The sequence below is a fragment of the Lepisosteus platostomus genome, chromosome 13 (assembly GCF_059453375.1).
Source record: "Lepisosteus platostomus isolate fLepPlt1 chromosome 13, fLepPlt1.hap1, whole genome shotgun sequence".
Classification (NCBI taxonomy): Eukaryota; Metazoa; Chordata; class Actinopteri; order Semionotiformes; family Lepisosteidae; genus Lepisosteus; species Lepisosteus platostomus.
In genome coordinates this window covers 35019948-35040016 of record NC_142623.1, presented here as the reverse complement: position 1 = coordinate 35040016, position 20069 = coordinate 35019948, and the positions used below count along the sequence as shown (strand labels likewise).

At 37.7% G+C, this 20069-nt stretch overlaps 2 protein-coding genes across 9 annotated transcripts in view; both read right to left on the bottom strand.

The window, feature by feature from the left end:
* Positions 1-349: 349 nt before the first annotated feature.
* On the bottom strand, positions 350-3304 carry rps14 (ribosomal protein S14). The gene is made up of 5 exons (XM_088604335.1): positions 3156-3304; positions 2007-2157; positions 1317-1478; positions 747-823; positions 350-463 (listed from the first exon to the last, which is right to left on the bottom strand). Exons 2-5 carry the CDS (start codon positions 2153-2155, stop codon positions 396-398), a joined length of 456 nt encoding a protein of 151 aa, XP_088460461.1. The 5' UTR covers positions 2156-2157; positions 3156-3304; the 3' UTR covers positions 350-395.
* A 5382-nt stretch (positions 3305-8686) lies between these two features.
* The window catches only part of ndst1b (N-deacetylase/N-sulfotransferase (heparan glucosaminyl) 1b), an 81211-nt gene continuing 69828 nt past the window's right edge, over positions 8687-20069 (bottom strand). For 7 of the 8 annotated variants that reach the window (XM_088604328.1, XM_088604327.1, XM_088604332.1 and 4 more), the window contains 5 exons: positions 19281-19455; positions 18414-18584; positions 17813-17922; positions 17250-17352; positions 14182-15727 (listed from right to left, as the gene is read on the bottom strand). In XM_088604328.1, the coding sequence (XP_088460454.1) occupies positions 15608-15727; positions 17250-17352; positions 17813-17922; positions 18414-18584; positions 19281-19455 (679 nt within the window). In that variant the 3' untranslated portion in view covers positions 14182-15607. Of the gene's footprint in view, positions 13276-13565; positions 15728-17249; positions 17353-17812; positions 17923-18413; positions 18585-19280; positions 19456-20069 lie in introns of those variants that run through there. The other variant, XR_015926142.1, reaches the window with a different exon arrangement.

Here is a 20069-nt window from a genome sequence, read left to right as displayed (position 1 = left end):
TGTTCCTTTGCAGTCTATGCATGCTAATACAGCTACCTACCTGAACTTAAAGCGAAGTTAGACAACTGTATTCCACTTTGCAATATCTCCTTTCCTTGTTCTGTCATTCTATTACTTGAAATTAAACAGTTAATTTTCTACTTCTTGAGCTAAACTATGAACTTTAGCTCACTGCCTGGTTTCAGACACACAATTTGCTACAATTTTTCATTTAAAAAAACCCACATAGTGAAGGTAAGCTTCGAAAGAGAACACCACCTGATCCATAAATTAATATTTTCCTTGAAATGCAGCTAAAAATCTAGAGAATAAACTGTGCAAAAACAAAGGCATGAAAAGTGGAGCAAAGTGGATTTGACGTTTTTATTGAGTGATACAGAAAAAAAATGAACAGTTTACAGACGTCGTCCACGGCGTCCACCCTTTCGGCGGGTGCTGTCTGATGGAATTGGGGTGACATCCTCTGAAAGACACAAATACCAAAAATTACTTCAGTATTTCTCGCAATTAAATAATTCTGCATGCACAACTACTACAGTCTGCATGAAGCCTCATCATCTTGGATCATTTTAACTATATCCTAACCTATTACCAGTAAAATGTAACTTCTTGTATTCTAATACCCATTTAGGAACAAAACCTTCAAATCAGCTTCAGAAACCCTGAGAATAAAAATAGCCAATGCATGCATTGCAAAAACATGTAAGCATTCTTGCTTAGGTTATTTAAATAATCCAGTGTCTTACCGATACGGCCGATCTTCATGCCAGAACGAGCCAGAGCTCTGAGGGCAGACTGTGCACCAGGTCCTGGAGTCTTAGTTCTGCAACAGTAAGAACAATTTCACTCAGTTAACTCTGTTATGCACAAAGCTCTCTGGGATCACAGGGTAATTTCCATTTTAATAGTCTAAAGCTGTATCTTCATGGATAGATCTATGTATTCATACTTCCACAAACCAAGGAATTGTCAGGGAACTGGACGCAGCTGGTGGACCCTGTAAATTCTGCTTCAGACAGTACACCAGACCTTAGTGACAGTGCATTCCAATAGTAAGACCAGGATGGCACCCTCACTAATGTTCGCACGTCTCATTGGCATAAGCCAAGCCTCAGCTTATGTGTGTCTGCAACCATATTTTTTGTGAATAAGGAGCACAGTTCCTGCCAACAAAAGTCAAAACTACTAAATAAGATTAAAACTCTGGACTAATCAGTAAGAAAGTGCCTCAATTGCTTAATACGTATTTGATGAGGGAAAAACAACATGCAGACATACAAATGGAAAAGGCACAAAGATCATGCACGCCAACTTGCCTGTTCCCTCCAGTGGCACGCAGCTTGATGTGCAGGGCAGTGATCCCCAGCTCCTTGCACCTCTGGGCCACATCCTGAGCTGCCAGCATAGCAGCATAGGGAGAAGACTCGTCTCTGTCGGCCTTCACCTTCATACCACCCGTCACACGGCAGATCGTCTCCCTGGAAGAGCAGTGCAGTGTCAGTGAACAGATCCAACACCGATGGGGGAGAGGATCAGGCCTGCTGAAGTTACTACTGCACTTTTCTTATTTTGACTTTGTTTCTGCAGCTCGCTGGCAACATAAACTCTTAATACTAAGAACTAATAATTCCTTACGCTTATATAGCGCTTTTCTGGACACTCCACTCAATGCACTTTACAGGTAATGGGGACTCATCTCCACCACTATCAGTGTGCAGCCTCATCTGGAGTACACTCCCCACACATCAGCTATCAGTGGGGAGGAGAACAGAGTGATAAAGCCAGTTCATAGAAGGGGATTATTAGGAGGTCATGATTGATAAAGGCCAATAGGAAATTAGGCCAGGACACCGGAGTAACACCCCTACTCTTTTCGAGAAACGCACTGGGATTTTTAATGACCACAGAGAGTCAGGACCTCAGTTTAACGTCTCATCGGGAGGATGGCAACTTTTGAGAATAGAGGTCTTGTCTCAGAAGAGGTAAAATCCGTGCAAAACACTTACTTGCCCGACAGGTCGGTGACATGAACGAAGGTATCGTTGAAGGAAGCGAAAATGTGGCAGACTCCAAAGACATTTTCACCCTCGGCGACCTGAGGTCCCAGGCTGATCACCTGCTCTTCCTTCTTTTCCTTACCCTTACGAGGAGCCATTTCTGAGGAAAAGGTACAAAACCATTGCATTAGTCTAAGCTATTTACCAGTGAAAATATGTTTAACGTTCTCAGCTCTAAGCGGTACTGAGCATTCGCAGCCAAGACCTGAACTTTTTAGGAGCATTTCCAAGACACACGACTAACGTCACTCAATTTCAGAAGAATCTCCCAAAAGACTAGTGGTGCATGACTAGGATTTACCAAAGCAGCTGCGAATCGGCTTTATTAGAGTAATCCTAGCAAATAAAAAGGCCAAACGCAGGCGATCCGTCAACTATCAGACATCACTGAATGTAATTTTTGAAAGTTTCCCCTTGTTTGCCCAAGCATGTTGTTTAAAATGTTTATGATTCGAAAACAATCCAACGTGACTCAAAGAAGAACGATGTGACTAGCTAGACGAGTTATCCACCAGCCTCTCTACAGACCACCCAGTCTGCTGAAAACGCACTTCCCTCATAAGCAACTACCCGGAGTTAAGCTGCTTCACACAAAAACACTACTGCTGCAGACTAACGCAAAACTGACTGAAGTGCTCACATTTGCAATGAGTGGGATTTAATCATAGCGATTTAATGTTAATAGCTACGTTTAATTCTGACACGCTGGAGCAAGCGCCGGCTACAAAGATTTGAGTCAGGACTGGACACTAAGCAGCACCAAACCGAATGAGCGGGACAGCTTCAGAAAGCAAGTGCATAAAATACTTATATTTTGTAAACATATATATATATTCAACCAACACTACGAAACTGATAACTGCATTTTCGTTTACCGCTGGAAGGTTTAACACTTCATAACGGATTCTCAATTAGAAGGGAGGCCTACACCCAACTTTACATCAAGTACATAATATACCGTTTCTGGTGTAAAGCCCCAACACATATCGCGCTATGTTATTAGATAACCGTGCGTCTATTCAAACTATGAAGATATTTTCTACATTTAAACAACAACAATGATGGATTTATTTGGATAAAATTAAGGAGATACCCTACCTATGTGTGCCTGTGTACAGAGCCGAAACAGGAAAGGAAGGGGAAAGAACAACCGGTGTGAAAGGTCAAGGATGTCTTCCGGAAGTGATTCTCTTCCTTTCTGATACTTTTAACAAACACATTTGTTTAAAGAAAGTGTATATTGAATATTTTATTTGTAGTATTTTAATATTTTTGAAAACAAAATCGACTTAAATTAACGATATAAAATTGTAGTAATATTAACCAAAATACAGTAAAATACAGTCCTTTTTAATGCCCCACACAAATATGGCGCGTTGTACCTCTACCTTTTTTTAACGACGTTTGATAGTTACATTGCGCTTGTTTGGAAGAGAATGTGCTTAATCAATTGATATAGATTTGATTCGTTTTTATGTTTTGTAGTACATTAAAATAGCGTATTCAATATTGCTAATATACCCAAGATGGGTAGAAAAAATGAAAGGTTGGGCAACAGTAGTTGATATCGTGTTGTTTAAATATATCGATATATAATAATAATAATAATAATAATAATAATAATAATAATAATAATCAGAACCTGCATCAAAATATTATTTTAAATTAATATATTTTATATGAAAAATTGGCCGTAATGTTTCACTTTACTATTGTTGATGCATTGAGACGTGTTACTAAGGAAGCCTTAAATGTATGTCCATTGCGTTATTTATAAAGAGTTTTTATCATTTTGAATAAAGTTAATCAACTTTTCTACTACTAGTGACCCATAACAGCTTTTAATAAAAGTGATCAAAATATGTAATAAACATTTAAAACCTGCCTCTTCTGCTAAACAATTGACGAGAAAACTATGTGCGTGATCAATGTTTCTATTGTGACGATTTTTGTATTTTTGTATTTTTTTTAAAAGAAACAGTTCAATATAGCAACATGACAGAAACAATCCAATTTTCTGCCTCTGCAAGTGGTGGATTTAATATAGGAGTCTCTCAATAGTGTCATCTCCCATTTCCCAGTGCTGTACAGCCCAACCCCCCCCACCTCCTGACAGTGGACCCCAGTAATAGATTCATAAGAACAGCATCTTGAAAGACTTATTAGTGCCAAGAAACTGAGTGTAGTAGCTGCCACGTTAATAATGATTTAAATTGTCAAAGCTGCGCAGCACAGCAGTCCTTTTTTGAAAGGAAATAGCATTTACATCCCAGATGAGCAGTGATTGAAGTATTTGTATAATAAAGCACCAGATCTTTAAAGAAATTATGCACACATCAGCACATATTAAGCCAAATATGTCAAGAGAAGACATTTTACTCCTTTGAACTCTGCTATGTAAATTCTAAAATCCTAAAACTTGGAGACCGCTAAAGTAGTCTTTTATCTACCCTGCGTCTCCTGTAATTGAGCGTAAATTCAGATGCCGCGACTAAAGCACAGAAGATAGGCTGCACAGGGTCTTCAAAGGAGAAGGAATTAATGCCATGCTTTTCAAGTTAAATCATGTGCTTGGATTTTTTGATTAATGAACCATAAATTAGAATTTGTGATGTGTCACATGAACCATTTAAGTATATGTCAAACATGAATTACTCTGTTGATTACATAAAATAGTTACTAAGGATGCTTTAAAAATGTCGTTTCAAAATTCAGAAATATAAGAGAAAAAGCTATGCCTTGCTATGCCTGGGTCCTGGGTTCAATTCCTGGGGTGCTATCTGTGTGGAGTTTTTATTTTCTCCCTGTTTTCAGATGGATTTCCTCTGGCCATAAAGCTAAGTTAACCGGCTTCTGGGAAAACCGGCCATTATATGAGTGTGTGCTTGTCTGTTTACCTCCCCCCACACACACACACAATTTGGTACAATATAGAGTGCATGTTGACTGTAATCATAAAGTGTTACTCATATAGATTATTTTGCTAATTAGCAAAATATTAAGTCCAAAATATGTTGACAATGACACCCATGATCTGGGACATTTTAAGTCTTTACTGTTCTTTTACTGCTATGATATTGAAAAAAAATGTATTCATATTATTTTCTATCAATTAAATTTCTGTGATATTCTCTCTCTCCCAGCTCTACTAATATGATTTTTAACTGGGCTTGCAGTTCATTAAACTCCATTTTATTAACTGTAGCCTTGTATTTGTAGTCACTTGATTAAGTGACTTTCTTTCTCCTTATACATTTGTAAAATTTGACAGGATAGAAAAGTCAATTTAGAAAATTGTCTCTTTCCTTCAGGTCTGCTTTCCTGAAATTGTACACCTTTGTTTGCACCAGTACAGTGGCATAAGTTAATTAAAAGCATGATTATGATATTGTGATATATTTAGTGATATCATGACCAAAGTTGCATTATAGCTTTCTGACTCTTTTTCTTACTGTACTGTACCAGAAGCCTTCCCCCCACCAGGTGCTCTCCCTGGTTAGCCCTATTAGCCACGTTTAACATTTCATTTTCAGCTGCTGACATATAGTACAGTACCTGATTGTTTTTCCCAGTCTATGTGAGAAAAGTCTACATATTTTGTGTTCATCACTTTGTCCTAAACACATCTGAGGGATTGGAGTTTATCTTTTATATATAATTGTAATTAGAACATTACTAACAGGCCTATGTCCTCTGTTAACTAGAGGCATAGATGACCCTATACCTAAAAAAGTTGCTTAAACTTAACTTTTTTTGTGCTATTGTTGAAAAAAATAATTCTGATATAACTAATATGTAGATTGCTGACAATTAGAAATTAGGAGTGTCCATGGAGAAATGGAGAAAGGAGGGTGGAAGGCACTCCATCTTCTTTTCAATCGATGGATGAGGACATGCATCGAGATGAGGAAGCAGCCATGGTATTGTGGTTTGGACTAAGACTTGTTTATATCTGGCTATAAAAGGAACCTAGCTGGGGGACAGGGCAGAGAAAACTTTTTCTCACATGCTGCCACATCACACCCGAACTTCAGCTGAAACAAAGGCCCGATGATCGCTTCACCTCTGTAGTCTGGTCTCAAATTCTTTTTCTGGTCTCTTGACGAAGGTCAAGCTTACCCCTCAGACTTCCTGATTTCATTATGTAGGACTCCTGAAATGAACAATTATACATGACAACATACTGCACAATTGTCTGAATTTGGTGGCCTGTAGTATACTCCTGACACTTTGCTGCTTCAATGTGTTTTATACGTCAGGTCCAAATCGAGTCAGCTCAATCCTTGAGATTAAATTCTTGTTCCAGAAATCTCTTTTTTAGTGTAGAGCTACAGCTACACCTCTTCCATCTTTCCCAACTCTCCTGAATGTTTCCTATCTACTAATGTTAAAGTCTTCCCCAGCTAGTCATTTCATTACCATCTGTTAGCATTAAACAGACATGGCTAAATCTCAAAGGAGATGATTTTACTGTCAGTCATCCACAGCATGGCATATGACTCTGATCATTGCCTTTTCTGCCGGCGATGTAGATGCATGACACTGATTATTGCCTTTTCTGTCACAGCTGTAGATAGTGTTTAAAGCAATTGTATCATCTTCATGTTTTACAGTTATTTGTCATTTGTCTGCTTTCCGTGTTGCATGTGATTATTTGGTTTCGCATTATATTTCTGTTCAAGCAGCGAAGGGCTCCTGAACATGTCAGACAAGATGAAGTGTAAAAGGGAAAGTAGATTACTACTAGACAGGTACTTCACAGGTCTTTGTATCATAGAGCAACACCAATTTGTACACTTGCTCTCATCATTTTAAAAGACCTTTCTGGAGCTATTGTTTCTTCTGCAGTTACCTAGAAAAACATCTGGTAAAGAATCACACTGAATTCACTTAACAACATATTTAAGCTATAAATGACATGAGCAAGACTGACAGAAAATGCAGTACACACTGTTCTTTTAAAAATACATACAAACAACAAGAGGTGAACTATAATATAGGAATTTTTCAGTTTTCCTGTTTTTCTCTTGCATTCATAGTGTGGTGTTTGGGTCATCAGAAGCAAGTGGAAATAATTGATCCTGTTATTAAAAACCCTTCTGGCAAAAAGGGGATTGCTTTTTTAGCAAAAGCATACATGACCATTTCATTTAGAAAGGAAAAGAACAATTAAGCTTGACATTAAAAGGGTAGAGACCAGGAAGTGTTACGGAGAGAAAAATGGTGCGTTTGTTCCACACGCAGCAGGAGCTGTTTCAAGTGTAGAAATGGTTTATTCATTTTGTGTGAAGGCATTAGTACATTTCGTTATCTATGCAAACAAACCATCAATTCACCAAACCATGAAAATGATGAAATGAACAAAGAAATTTAAAATGACATGCCGTATTATTTAATGGATAAAAAAGTATTTGCATAAGCAATGAGGAAAAAATTGTCGATGGCCTTTCAAAACATAAGCCATGCATTTTGAAGATGAATTAAATATTGTCTGCATGAGTATTTCTTAGGCTTTCTAATTTATCAATCTTTCACAACACATTCATCTACTGAGGACAATGTGCTTTTCCTTTCTGGATTGTACTGTTTTGGAAGCAATGCTTTCAGGGTGGAAGAAATTTCCATTTATCACCAATACAAAAATGTCTGAAAAAACATTTTTAATGCACCCTAAAGTAACAAATCAAAACCTGTGGCAACAGGAGTCCTGACCCCAAGTGGAGCAAGAACTGAAAATCAGATCACGCATGGAAAAACTAGCAGTTAAAAAGAACTGCATGCCCAAAACATGACAAATTAAGCTCTTCACACTTTGTCTGGGATTTGCACAAACCAGACTAGTCTTCTATGTAAGCACTGCAGCCTTGCTTTTCACATGATTATTTTAAATCTGGTTGGAATCCTAATGAATTCCCCTCACTCACTTGATTAATTAGGTCTGACTTGGGCAAGAAGTTGGTTTTATTTTGTTTGGAACTTGTGGCAGGAAGTTGATGCTATCAATTTCAAGTACTTGGTATTCCAATCACAAAGATAAACTGGTAAGCTAAGAGACAAACATCCACAAGAAAGGCCCTGCACTCAATGCTCTTCAACAAAGTTGAATGTATTGAAATGGGTAAGCAGACTGTGTTTTAACATCTTGGAAAGATCACAGAGTAAATGATCACAAACATGGACCTTTTCTTCTTTTGCAGGTAGTTATAGTCGGTGTCATTTAAGCACTTGATAAAGTCCGCCTTGTCCTGCTTTTTATTTTCTTAATCCAACAACCTCCACCAACATGGAATATCATTCCTTCATCTTCAGTTCTTCCCACTCAGCCAGCCCCCTTACAAACACCTGCATGCATGTCAAAGGAAATATCACTAGATGTTTTGCACTACGAATGTGATATGTTGAGAAGCCTGTAACTGTTTGTTGTCACCATGCTGTTGCACATGTTGAAGTGAAAGCCCATCTTTGGGATCTTTGTTTGAAACTGTTGTATTTAGGTTAAAACAATTTAATCTCTCAAGAGATTGAATGACATAGAATTTAAATAAGGGAAAAAAGAAAAAAAACGGCAGCAAGTTTCACTCCATTGTCTCTTTAGTCGGTTCTTAGTCTTTCAGAAAACAAGGAAAAAATAAAGACAGTGGTGTTTTTATTTGCAAATTAAAATCACAAAAATATTAGTTACACAATAAAAAATATTAACAACAATTACAGTCTTTGATTGTACAGTCCAGGTGATTATTACCACCATTATTTATTATTATAATTATTAATACTCAACATTAAAATACAGGACCTTTGAAACACAAAGTCGGCAGTGTGCAGATTAATGGGACTATCAGTGGGCATAGGGAATGTGAACTCAAAGATGGGGACAGAAAGCAGTCTGTTCCAGCAGCCAGAATTAATTCCATCTTGTTTTTCCTCCGAAACCCCCTCTGTCCCCTTATCCTTGAGAGTCTGGCACTCCCCTTGGACCTCTCATTGGTAGAGCTGCTGCATAAATGTACCTAATCTTTTGTGATGCATAATAAGAATTGTCTCACCACTGTCCTAAAGGTGGAGGAGCCTATAACCTCTTGCATACTTCACTTTGTTTTGAAGTAACACAAAGTGCAAAAAGTAAAGCACACTCTAGTGCACTGATAAGGAGGACAGTTTTGAAGGCTTGTTCTAGTGATTTTGAACTAAACTTTCCCCCTTGATGATAGAGAATAGGCATTTGTGTTTAGTGGGCTAACCCAGATGTGTGTGGGTTTTAGAAGAATATAAACTCTTCATTAAGTTCATGGTTGCTCCAGTATCTATGATCTGGAAATTGTATTTACACCTGTCCTGATATTGTCGCTAAACTACGGCAAAACTGCCACTGCAGTACCAGTACGCATATCTTAGTCTCCCTTCCCTGCTTAACAGTACCATTTATTATAAGCAATGAACGATTTAAAAAAAATCATAGGCATAAAAAAGGTTGCCCTGCTAGTTTCCTATGTGTCACTCTTTAATAACTTGACAGACTGCAGGAATTTGGCATAGCTTATTTTTCTTTTATCCAGTAACCCAGAGACAAAATGTTTTTAAGGGTCCTAGCACATAAAGCATCACTATGCCACATCTTGTTGCTTTTAATAAATTAAAGATTACACCAAAGACAGGAAGAAAGGTGTTTCTGACATGGTTTATAAAATAAAAATAATAAAATTCTTCCAAAACAAGCAGCTTTTTATGAGGAGTGATGTTGAAATGTAGTGGTAACACCGTAATCTCAGGCCGGACTTTCAACAGAGAAAGAATGCCTCAAAGTCTATCACATCAATGAAATTAGTAATTTTATACATAGTGAAAATATTTTTATCTTTAGTAAGGACCCTGCTAAAACAAGTGAAACGTGATGGTGCCCAAAGTTTGACTCTGACGTAACCATTTCCCCAACAAGAACTGGGGAATCAGCAAACCATCCTTGATGAAATGCTAAACAAGACCTGGCTGAAACATTGTATGTTAAACAATAAGCAAAAGAAAAAGAAAGGAACATGAGTGTCTTTTAGAGATATTCAATTACCAACAGCCCTTGCTACAGCATTTGAAATTTGATTAGCGACAGCAATGTTGTATTTCAGGCTCCTAAGAAATCTTTTTTTCAGAACTCTTGGACGTGTTATTTTCAACTCATGAAGAGCAGAGGAAAGAGGAATTCCTGTCAGACTCTGGGCAGCACAAGAACGCACGTACAGATTAGGCCGGTAATACAGCAAAGAGAGGTTTAACTTCCAGGCACTTTCAAACTGGTTATCTGGTGCCAAGTTGCCCGAGAAAGGCCTTGAAAACACTTCTTCTCATTTTCGGCCATTAACTAGAGAAAAAGGAAAAATTGCTCCTCTCAACTAAGCAGCCAAACACATGCTTAGAATCCTTTGTAGAAAGATTAACTTTTCTGAACTTCTTACAGCTTGAAATCCAATTAGACCTCCTTTCATTTTCAAACATCTTTGTAGAACAAGCAGGATTTTTCATAAATGTACTCTTTGAGCAAAGCTGGGCCACATGGTAAGATAATGAATTCTTCATTTAAAAAATGAGGGCATAGAGTAGAAGATTTAAGCTCACGGATGTAATTTTAAATTTCTGTAGGGGGTTCTATAATACATACATAGCCTTATATTATATAAACTATATATACCCATATGTATACGTGATCAAATTCTTCCATAAAAAACATTAAAAATAATGCACACAGTATTATTTTACTATAGTATAGTGGTTGTCAAAGGCAATGCTATGCAATACCTTTTACTGGGTTCTGATAACAATAAGCTGTTATTTCTAATCCACTAAAATACATTACACCCTAAGTAAAAACACTTAAAAGCATTAATGTTGCAGAACTATCAGATGATTACAAATAAGATTTGAGGGTTTATGTTTGGATTTCCTTTCATGCAGTTTAAATAAAGGAGGTATTGCATTCTACAATGGAAGCCATTAAGTGATGACAAAAGAAATAATCGACATTATCAAACTGGATGAATTTGTGAATGAAGGAAGAGTATAAATAAGCCCACACATTTCGACAGCTCACTAATGAACTTTCCACAAAAGAACTTGTGAGATGGTTGGTGAATTACAGGATGTAAAAATCAGCCATATTATCGAGCAGAATGAAACTTAAAGGGCAGTGAAGGTGGGATGGTACAAAAACTCAAAAGAAACGCTTAATCTAATTTAACTGGGCATTTACTACATGCTCTTTCAACTTTTAAAAAGCCAGAGGGTTTGTTTTAAAAATCAAGCCTTAAATTTCCCAGTTTTCTTGGCAAGGCAACAGCTGCCATAATTTATATCTGAAGGTGCAAAAAGGAACACAAAGAGCTAAAAAAACATAGGGCTACAATCTGAATAAATGTTCAAACATCCCATAAACATTCCCCAGGTTTGCATTTTTCTGAAGCAACTGTATTGTATAAAACTATTATCTCTAACCCATAAAGATCAGGCACTATTGCAGTAAAAAACCTCTATTGTTCTATTCATACACATTAATTACAATGACAAAAATCGTGTTTCAGTACAAACCGAACCTTTCCTAGTATATGAAGCAGCCAGTTGTGTCCAGTTTGTTCTGGTTGCAGACTTAAATTGCAGTTAGTGGTTAAGTTAGCCAAAATATACAGGCTGAACAATCACATTTTGTCTGCATAATCTACTTTCTTCCTGGCAGAACTCTACTTAGTAGATTCAAAATGGAGCCAAACAGGGCAGTCTTTCAGCTAGAGATATTAGCTCTGAAATGCATCATCATCACAAATGAAATGATAACAATAAAAACAAGATCTTTGCATGTTAAAATATTAAGTCTGTTTTCTGCAAAATGATATTACTTAAGATTTAAAAGAGAAGTAGTTCTCCATTGTGGATTATTTGAATCATTACCTTAAGTGCTCATTCAGTGACTTTCATTCACAAATCCTGGCCATTCAAGGCACTTCAGCTACATTTACATTCGTAAGTCACACTTAATGGAAGCAAGGCCGAATCAATGTGAACAGAACAATGGGATTATGGGGTGAGCAGAATGAATACTCTCCTTCAGTCACAAACTAACGTCTACTATACACTGCCTAGTTTCTTTTTCCAGATCTGTCACTTCATAGTGCATCACAACTGTTACTCCAAGGAGTACATTACTGTGAGTGGCATAGCAATCTGCAATGCAATTTACTCTTAACTGCAGGGAACCAATTACCTAAATTAGCCCGGCTAAGTGCTGCCAAGTTTATGCTCACTGTGAGGCGACAGAAATGAGTGAAATTAAGAAAGGAAAACACTTGAGTGGTTCTGTGGAAGCACATTCTGCAAAACATCTCTCTGCTAATTGTCATGAAGGCAACTTGCAACAAGACGTACAGTAGCACTGCAGGCTTACATGCGAGTTAGAATTATCTTGGTGAATGAATGAGAAAACCATTCTGAAATGCACAAAACTGGGCTTGTAGAAGCTGGTCATTAGGCTAATGTGCTTTGTTCAGAACAGTTTCCTTTTCTGCTATAATTTAAGGTATAACTGCCTTTGGTGGGCTTATTACACATAACCTATCAGGCCTTTGTGTTCTCTATATCTGACATCAGTGACATCAGCCCTCTAGAAATCGCATTCATGGCTAATTAACTGAACTTCAAAGAGGATATGCTGTACATTAGCAGTTCTGTTTAAAGAAAAACAACCACTGGATGGGTGAGAGGGTACTGAGTGGAGTGGGGGAAATATGTTCTTGATTGGGGAGATTGTGTTTGAAGCAAATAAGCAATTTGCACAAAAAGGAAAACTGCAACAGAAAAAAAAGTGATAATTATAGAAAGTAATAAAGAAAACTTGTAATACTGATCTGTCTTTGTTTGGCAAGATGGGCCCATTTTAAATTCTAGTACTGAATACATAGGACCTCATTCTTAAAGACTGTATAGATTAATGTCTATGGTAAGAATCCCTGAAATCGTTCTTAAAGTTACACTTTATGCTGGTCTTGGCAGTGACTGTAGTGAACCGAGTGTCACAGCTAGCGCAGACAGAGTCTGTCAGAATCTATGGCACAAATCATATAAAATACTCAATTTTTTATAATGTCAGTTGTGTGATTAATTAATTCAAGGTCCCGCAGATAGGCCTGATGAGCTACTGTTTCTTTTTTGACTTTTTGATTATAAGAGAGTCACCTTCTCTAAACTCCTTCAAATCCAGACTCAAAACCTTCTTCTTCAGAAAAGCCTTTACTTAACTGGTTCCATTCTTCACCCCTCTGCTCTTCTTAATACCACCTTCCACGGTCTCCTCTATTGTTATTGTTGTATTGTTGTAATTATAATTGTGTCCTATCTTGTGAAATCATCTTATTTATTGTTGTAGTCTTCTTATTTATTGTTATTGTCATCCTGTAAAGCGCTTTGAGAAGCCACCTTTAAAGGCGCTATATAAAATAAAGTTTATTATTATTATAACCAAATCCCTGAATCAACTTTTGGCTCCTGTAGGAACAGTTATAATGAATAGCTCTGAACTCGCGGATCATCTCGGAAATCTCTAGATGGCTCTCCTAAAAGAAAAGTTTTAAGCCCTCATTTTGTTGCTGAAAGTAAAGATGTAAGAAACCCTTGCTGATATAATTTCCTGTATTCTGATGTCATCACTATTATGAGATGGCACAGAGCAATACTTTTTATTTTATATTTTGGCCAATAAACTGCATGCATTTTCCTCAACGAATATAATTACAAGGCAAATCATTCAAGCTTGAGAATACTGTGTGAGGTCTGTTTTATGAGGCTAAATGAAGATGCACTTTCATCTTGAAAGACCCCTGATGTATACATAGGTTAGACAATATATAACCTAAGACTATATATATATATTCAAACACAGAGCTCACAATTCTAGATAAGGGGTTGCCATTGGCATTCTGACATTTTATAAATTATTAATAGAATGGCATGAGTGTGATGATAACCAGCCCGCATTGTAGATTAGCCATATGTTACCTGACCTGAACCTAAACCATATACCTAATACTAACATTTGGGGGATTTAATAACGGTTTATAAAATCATTAATAATTTTATCAGTTTACAGACAGTAATAAAAGATATCTGTAGCATGAACTACACATATGTATATGTAGCGGCTAAGAAAAACAGGCAGATGCTGAAGTGTGCAATGCCAGTACAGAGATGATTACACCTAACAAATGTAACTAGCCAGTTACTGGATATCCTTGACTTTTAATTTAAGTTTAATTTAAGTTACTGAGGTAGTAATTTAATTTTCAAAGATCCTAACTGGGACTCCTTTCCTATTATTATACCAACATTACAGAGAATGAAACTTGGGTAACTTTACTACATTTGTTTTGTGGCCCAGTGGAACTGAAATCAGGAGGCTGACAAAGGAAGATATGGTTTGTTTTTGGTCTCCAGCTACAAAAAATAATTGGACTCCTATCATGGCACTTGTATCTTGAAGACAAGCTATGAGTACTGCACCCGACTTTCACTGGAGGCATATTAATAATCTCTATATATTTACAGTTCAGTGCCCACAATGACTCTATAGTCCATTTTGTGCCTTCAGACTGGGGCAGTCCCAAATATCAGTGGCTCAATAACAAAATCCATTAATCCATTACAAAAAATCACTGTCAACAAATTGATTATTTTGTCGTTTCATTATCCAGTCTGCCCAGTCTGTCTCTCCTTGCAGTATCACCGTTCTGGATTACTTTAAGACATGCAGCTTTGTTTTCCTTTTTTAATACTCTGTAATAAAAAATATTTTCATTTTTAAAAACCCAAATTTTGAATATCCCATTTCACATTGTGCTGATCGTTGCTATACATTGTTTAAAAAAGCCAGTTTATTTTTTTTTAAATAAGAAAAAAAAGACCTAACCACCTTTGTTCTCCAGTTACCTGAATACTCTTAAGGTACTGTACCTGTAGCCTATTAAGGCTATACCAGTTTAAAAAACAATGGTTTAAAGTAAAAATAAAAGAAATTTAAAAAATAAGAACAACTCATGTAGTCAACATTAACAGGGAATGAATTTCCATCCTGGCACTTGTAGATCCTTAATGGCTAGTGTATTTGCTAGGCTGGCACTCCAGGGATGAAGACTCAGTCGCTCTGCAGACCGAAAAAGAGCAAAGTGGACAATTCAGGTTGGAAGATGTAACCTTGTCCGCCCACCTTTGTCTCGCCGGTTCCTGCGCTGTACAGTTTGTTAGTACGTGTGTCTTGTCCACCGCTCCTACTTCACGAGCTGAGGAAGAGGAGGAGGAGGGTCGCAGCTCTACAATGGTAGAAGTACGACCGAGTTCTCGGGCTGTTCGCCGGTTGCTCTCTCTCCCACTCGTTGCTCCTCCTGCGGCCCACAGTGTGGACACCAAGCTGGGGCCTCTGGCCAGTCCTCGGCGTTGCCTCGTCGTCTTGCTTCGTTCCCGTCTAGTCAGGCAGATCAGCACGCGAGTTCACTACCCACCCTTCTGAGCTTCTGTCACCATCCTTGCTACCTGGTGTTTACCAGCTCCTCCCGAAGCCAGCTGGGCAGAGACTGTCCCATCTTGTACAGCAGCTTTGATAGCTCAACATTGTGCTCCTGGTAGTAGTTTCGCAGGAAATCTCGAGACTGGGGGAAAGAAAAAATGGAGTAATGTAAAAATTAAGCAACTTACACTTGTGTAACAACTTCACATTCAAGCTGCAGCTCAAATATGCACTAAAGTGATGGCACTTTATCAGTGAAAAGTGGTGGTTTTAGTGACTAAATATACTGTAAATTCTGAGCTATTGCATGAAGACTGTAACACTGGGTGCGTTAAGAGAGGAGGGCTTTATGCAACCAGTTTCAGATACAGTTATAATATGGGACTTAAACCTGAGTTTTAGAAAACAATGTTTACCTGCGATACCTAAAACAATACAATAGCTTTCTTTTGGATGAGCTTATCTTTGTTCTCAAAGATTGTGCTAGAAGATTTGCATTAAGATGAAAATTCAATAATGGAAAAGCTTTACAAAACAGAAATTCATATCAAATCATATTGATAAAGACAAAACTAACTGAATCCCTTTGAATAGTTGTTGACTGTTAAATGTGCATTGCTACTTTACGCATTGATATATTGTGATTCTTTTGGCTTTTAGCTGGACTCTTTTTTGGATGTGCAATTTTTCAGTTATCTTTTTAGTCTTCACGTTTACCTCCCTTTGTTTTAAAAAGTGAATTGAATTTCTGATGATGTCACCAGTTTGAGCCTGGATCTGAGCTGACTTGACTGGAGTTCCTTAAGCAGCGGTAGTTAATTCGCAGACCACCACAGGGTAGCTCGGAAGTGAGGTAGGAAATAAGTCCCGTCTGCTTGTGGTGACACAGCAGCTGCTGTGTCTTCTGACAAATCAGGAGAGACATGCTTCTCCTCCAGTTGTGTCACAGGGTGCTGCCTCAGATGATCACTACTCCATGCAAGTCCTCATTCTCAAATACCATTTAATTCTAAAAATTGGTGTATATGACCAGAAAATAATTAGCGACTTACAAACTGCGTTTGTATTTGACACAAAAAATTATCGATTCCACATTTCATTTATAAAATGTGATCTCTCGGCTTCGCAGACTGACATGTATTAGTTCAGCATATCAGTTCACATCATCCTTATCCATATGCTTTGTAGTCTTTGTAAATGTTACTCATTGTGGGGTTTTTTTAGATTATGTCCCAAGACACTGAACTAATCCAATAACACCATCTTCTGAGAAAATTTCTGAAAACTTATTGCCAGAAAAAGAATACAAATCTAACACTGCACAATGAGTTTCTGCCCAAGGGTAAAAACGAATTGATGTACTACATCAAAGATTCAGGAAAAACTCTCAAGTTCCATATTTCTGTATTCTGTTTATTTTGCTTTTATCAAAATATTTTCTAAAAAAGACTCAGGTGAAATATGCATTGAAGATAAATGATGGGTTGTTCACTTTTCAAAATGTTTTAATATAAACATGTTTCAATTTGTGTGTGCAGTATACTAGATACCATGTTTAAAATCCCTTAGATCACACCTGCTGGTTTAAAGAATCTCTGCACCAATATGGTTTGCTTTAAAAGAGCTCAGCTGTAACAGGAATATAAACAGAAACGCACACGTACATCAGTGTCCATCTCAGGGTACTTTCTTCCTTTGCTCTTTCCAAGACATTTTGTCTTTCCTCCTTCTAGAAGTTGACACCAAAATCCTTTCTTGGGATCAAACCTAAACACAAAAACTAAATAAATGTAAAAAGCAACCTGGAAATGCAGTCAGATATGATTTCCTTAAAAACTGGATTTAGCAGGGATTGAAGGTATGAAAGGCAGATTTTAATTGCATTTTAGCAGATGTTCTTGTATTGTAAAGGCATGGTTTAACTCAGAAGTTAAACCTTTCATGGAAGGTTGCTGCTCACAAAACAAGAAGGAAAACAACCAGATTACAAAAGAAATTAAGTGTTTTTACCCAGTTCAAATCCTCAGGGATGTCGATGAAACTAATGTGTCACCGTTAAATATTTAAGTAAAAATGTCTGTTATCATTTTGGCAAAAAGAAAAACTCCAGCTTTGCACTTTGTGGTGTTTAGTTCATCAAAAAAAAAATCCTGCCAAATGGTACTTATATCTTATTAATTTTGCTTGCAAACAAACATGAAATTTCCCGAGACATATAGCTACTTACGCCAGAATTTTGTGGTAATTAATGATATTCACTAGCCCAAGAAATTTCTGTATTTTTTCCATAACTAACGCTGGCTCAGTCCTTAACATCTGTCCATCAAGAACCAGGATCTAGAAAAACAAAAACACTTCCTCGTGAACTGAAATAACCCAATCATATTACTTCAACAACTAGTGTGAAGCTGCTTACTGCCAAGGTAAAGGCTTCAGGATACAAATTTCATGTAGTCCTTTTTTTTGTTTTGTTTTTAGCTTCCATCATTTAAAAAATATATATTTACATTACGAAGAAGAAATATGGACCCAAATAACCAACGAGTCTGTAGGTCAGTTTGGAGTATTCCATCAAAATACCAAATAGAAACTGCGACAGCTTTTATAGCGAAGACTTTTAGTCTTTTGTTATAATAAGCACATTTCAGCTCTGGTCTCAAGACACAAAATGTAATCTGTTAAAAAAACAGTTACGCAGATAAGAAATGTTAAAATTTTACAAGGCACTAGTAACACTAGTAGATGTGTTATGGCAACAGTGAGTGGTGAATTTACCTAAACTTTAGATTAAAACTATAACTCCTGCATCATAGAGCACTAACACGTACCTGGTTAGAGTGGTAATAGTTTAACCAGCGCTCAAGGTGGATGGCATACCAGCCTGGTACCAAGCAGCGATTCTGCAAGATGCGGAGTTTGAGGGGGGCATCGTGCCCAGCAGTGATCACCTCATGAAACGTGTACTTCAGTGCTACAGGATCATCATGGGCGCGCTGGTGCTGCAGACAGAAAGGAAACAGAACATTTAAGTGCGAGCTGGACAGCCCTAGCAAAGGGAAAGAGTGTGGTGGGCTACCTGGGATAGCCGAACCCCCATCCGTGCACAAAGCAAGGTCCAGCAGAGCAATGAATGGAAAAAACGCAGCACATCCCTGCAGATGAAGTATTTTCCTGCATATTTACCAAGTTTCCTTTGGCTTGATCCTTACATCCATTTTCTAACTGCTTCCTCCAATTCAGGGCTGGAGCCACAGCAAGGAAGAGGCCCAAACACAGACATGTACACACAATTTTCCCCCAGAAGCCAATTAACCTACTTTAATGTCTTTGGACTGTGGGAAGGAACCCATATGAACACACAAACTCCCTGCAGGTAGCACACCAGGTCTGGAATTGAACTCAGGGGCCCAGCACTATGGTAGCCACTGCACCACTGTGCCACCCCCATTGACTTGATCTGTCAGATTTTGCAGGTATGAAATTCACTCATGATGGTGGTTCTTACACTGGGATTAATATAGAACTGCAGTATGAAACACATACACACACTAGAAACTGTCTGCCATTGACATTTCACTTATTCAACTTATTTATCTCCGATTTAAATTAAATAAGAAATTCCACCCCATGACAATAATGCATTCATTACATTCACAGTAACTGACCACGTCTTTATGGCTTCGAGAGGGTTTTACCTGGTACCAGGAATAGGCTCTGTCTGCAGGGTTGATGAGTATTGTGATTATCTTGGCCTTAGGGAGGAGAGCAGCTGCCCTCTTTGGTGCCATCTCCGAGTCAAAATAATTGGCACTTTTTTCAAAGTAGAAATCTGAACTGGTGTTTGAAGGAAGGGGGAAATATTCCATATACCTAGCAGCATAAAAATGGAAAAAGAAGAGATTACTTTCCGTTATGTAACTTGTTTGGTAATTGATTTTCTTCCTTCTAACTCCTGTTAAAAAAGTCAGGTTTTGTGGGAATGGCCATGTTATAGAGCATGAAGAGTTCACATGTTTGAAATTATGAAAACGTTTGAGAAGTTGTACCATGTGCACAGCATATCAATACTACAAATAAATATCACAAAGGTCTGCCATGGCAGACCCTGGCTATGAAAGGCTAAGAGTGCAGGATCGGGTGTTTGGCACACAAAGTGGCTAAACAAGACCACTGTACTAGAAATATAAGCCACAAAAAAAACTTCAGACTCAGTCTGTAATTATTCATCATACAGGAAAAGCTTTATAAACATGTCTAAATCTAGCCCACACCTGCACTACACTAAAGCTCTTTCATCTGAAATTACATTTAATCAACTTAGACCTTCCTACCACAAGCTAATTTACATTTCTGGGGAAGCATTCCTCTCCCTTGGAGATAACTACATCCAAACAGATGCAACAGATGCATCCAGCACAGCATACAGAGGGACATTTTCTTCCGTTTTACATCTACACAAAATGCCGTGCTGTCAGTGAGGGACA

What these genes read in the sequence shown, in the direction of transcription:
- rps14 (XM_088604335.1), bottom strand. Translation starts at nt 2,155, where the DNA reads ATGGCTCCTCGTAAGGGTAAGGAAAAGAAGGAAGAGCAGGTGATCAGC. An exon ending in CGTGCCACTGGAGGGAACAG is followed by an intron (nt 824 to 1,316) that starts GCAAGTTGGCGT and finishes TTACTGTTGCAG; the next exon opens with AACTAAGACTCCAGGACCTG. An exon ending in CATGAAGATCGGCCGTATCG is followed by an intron (nt 464 to 746) that starts GTAAGACACTGG and finishes TGTGTCTTTCAG; the next exon opens with AGGATGTCACCCCAATTCCA.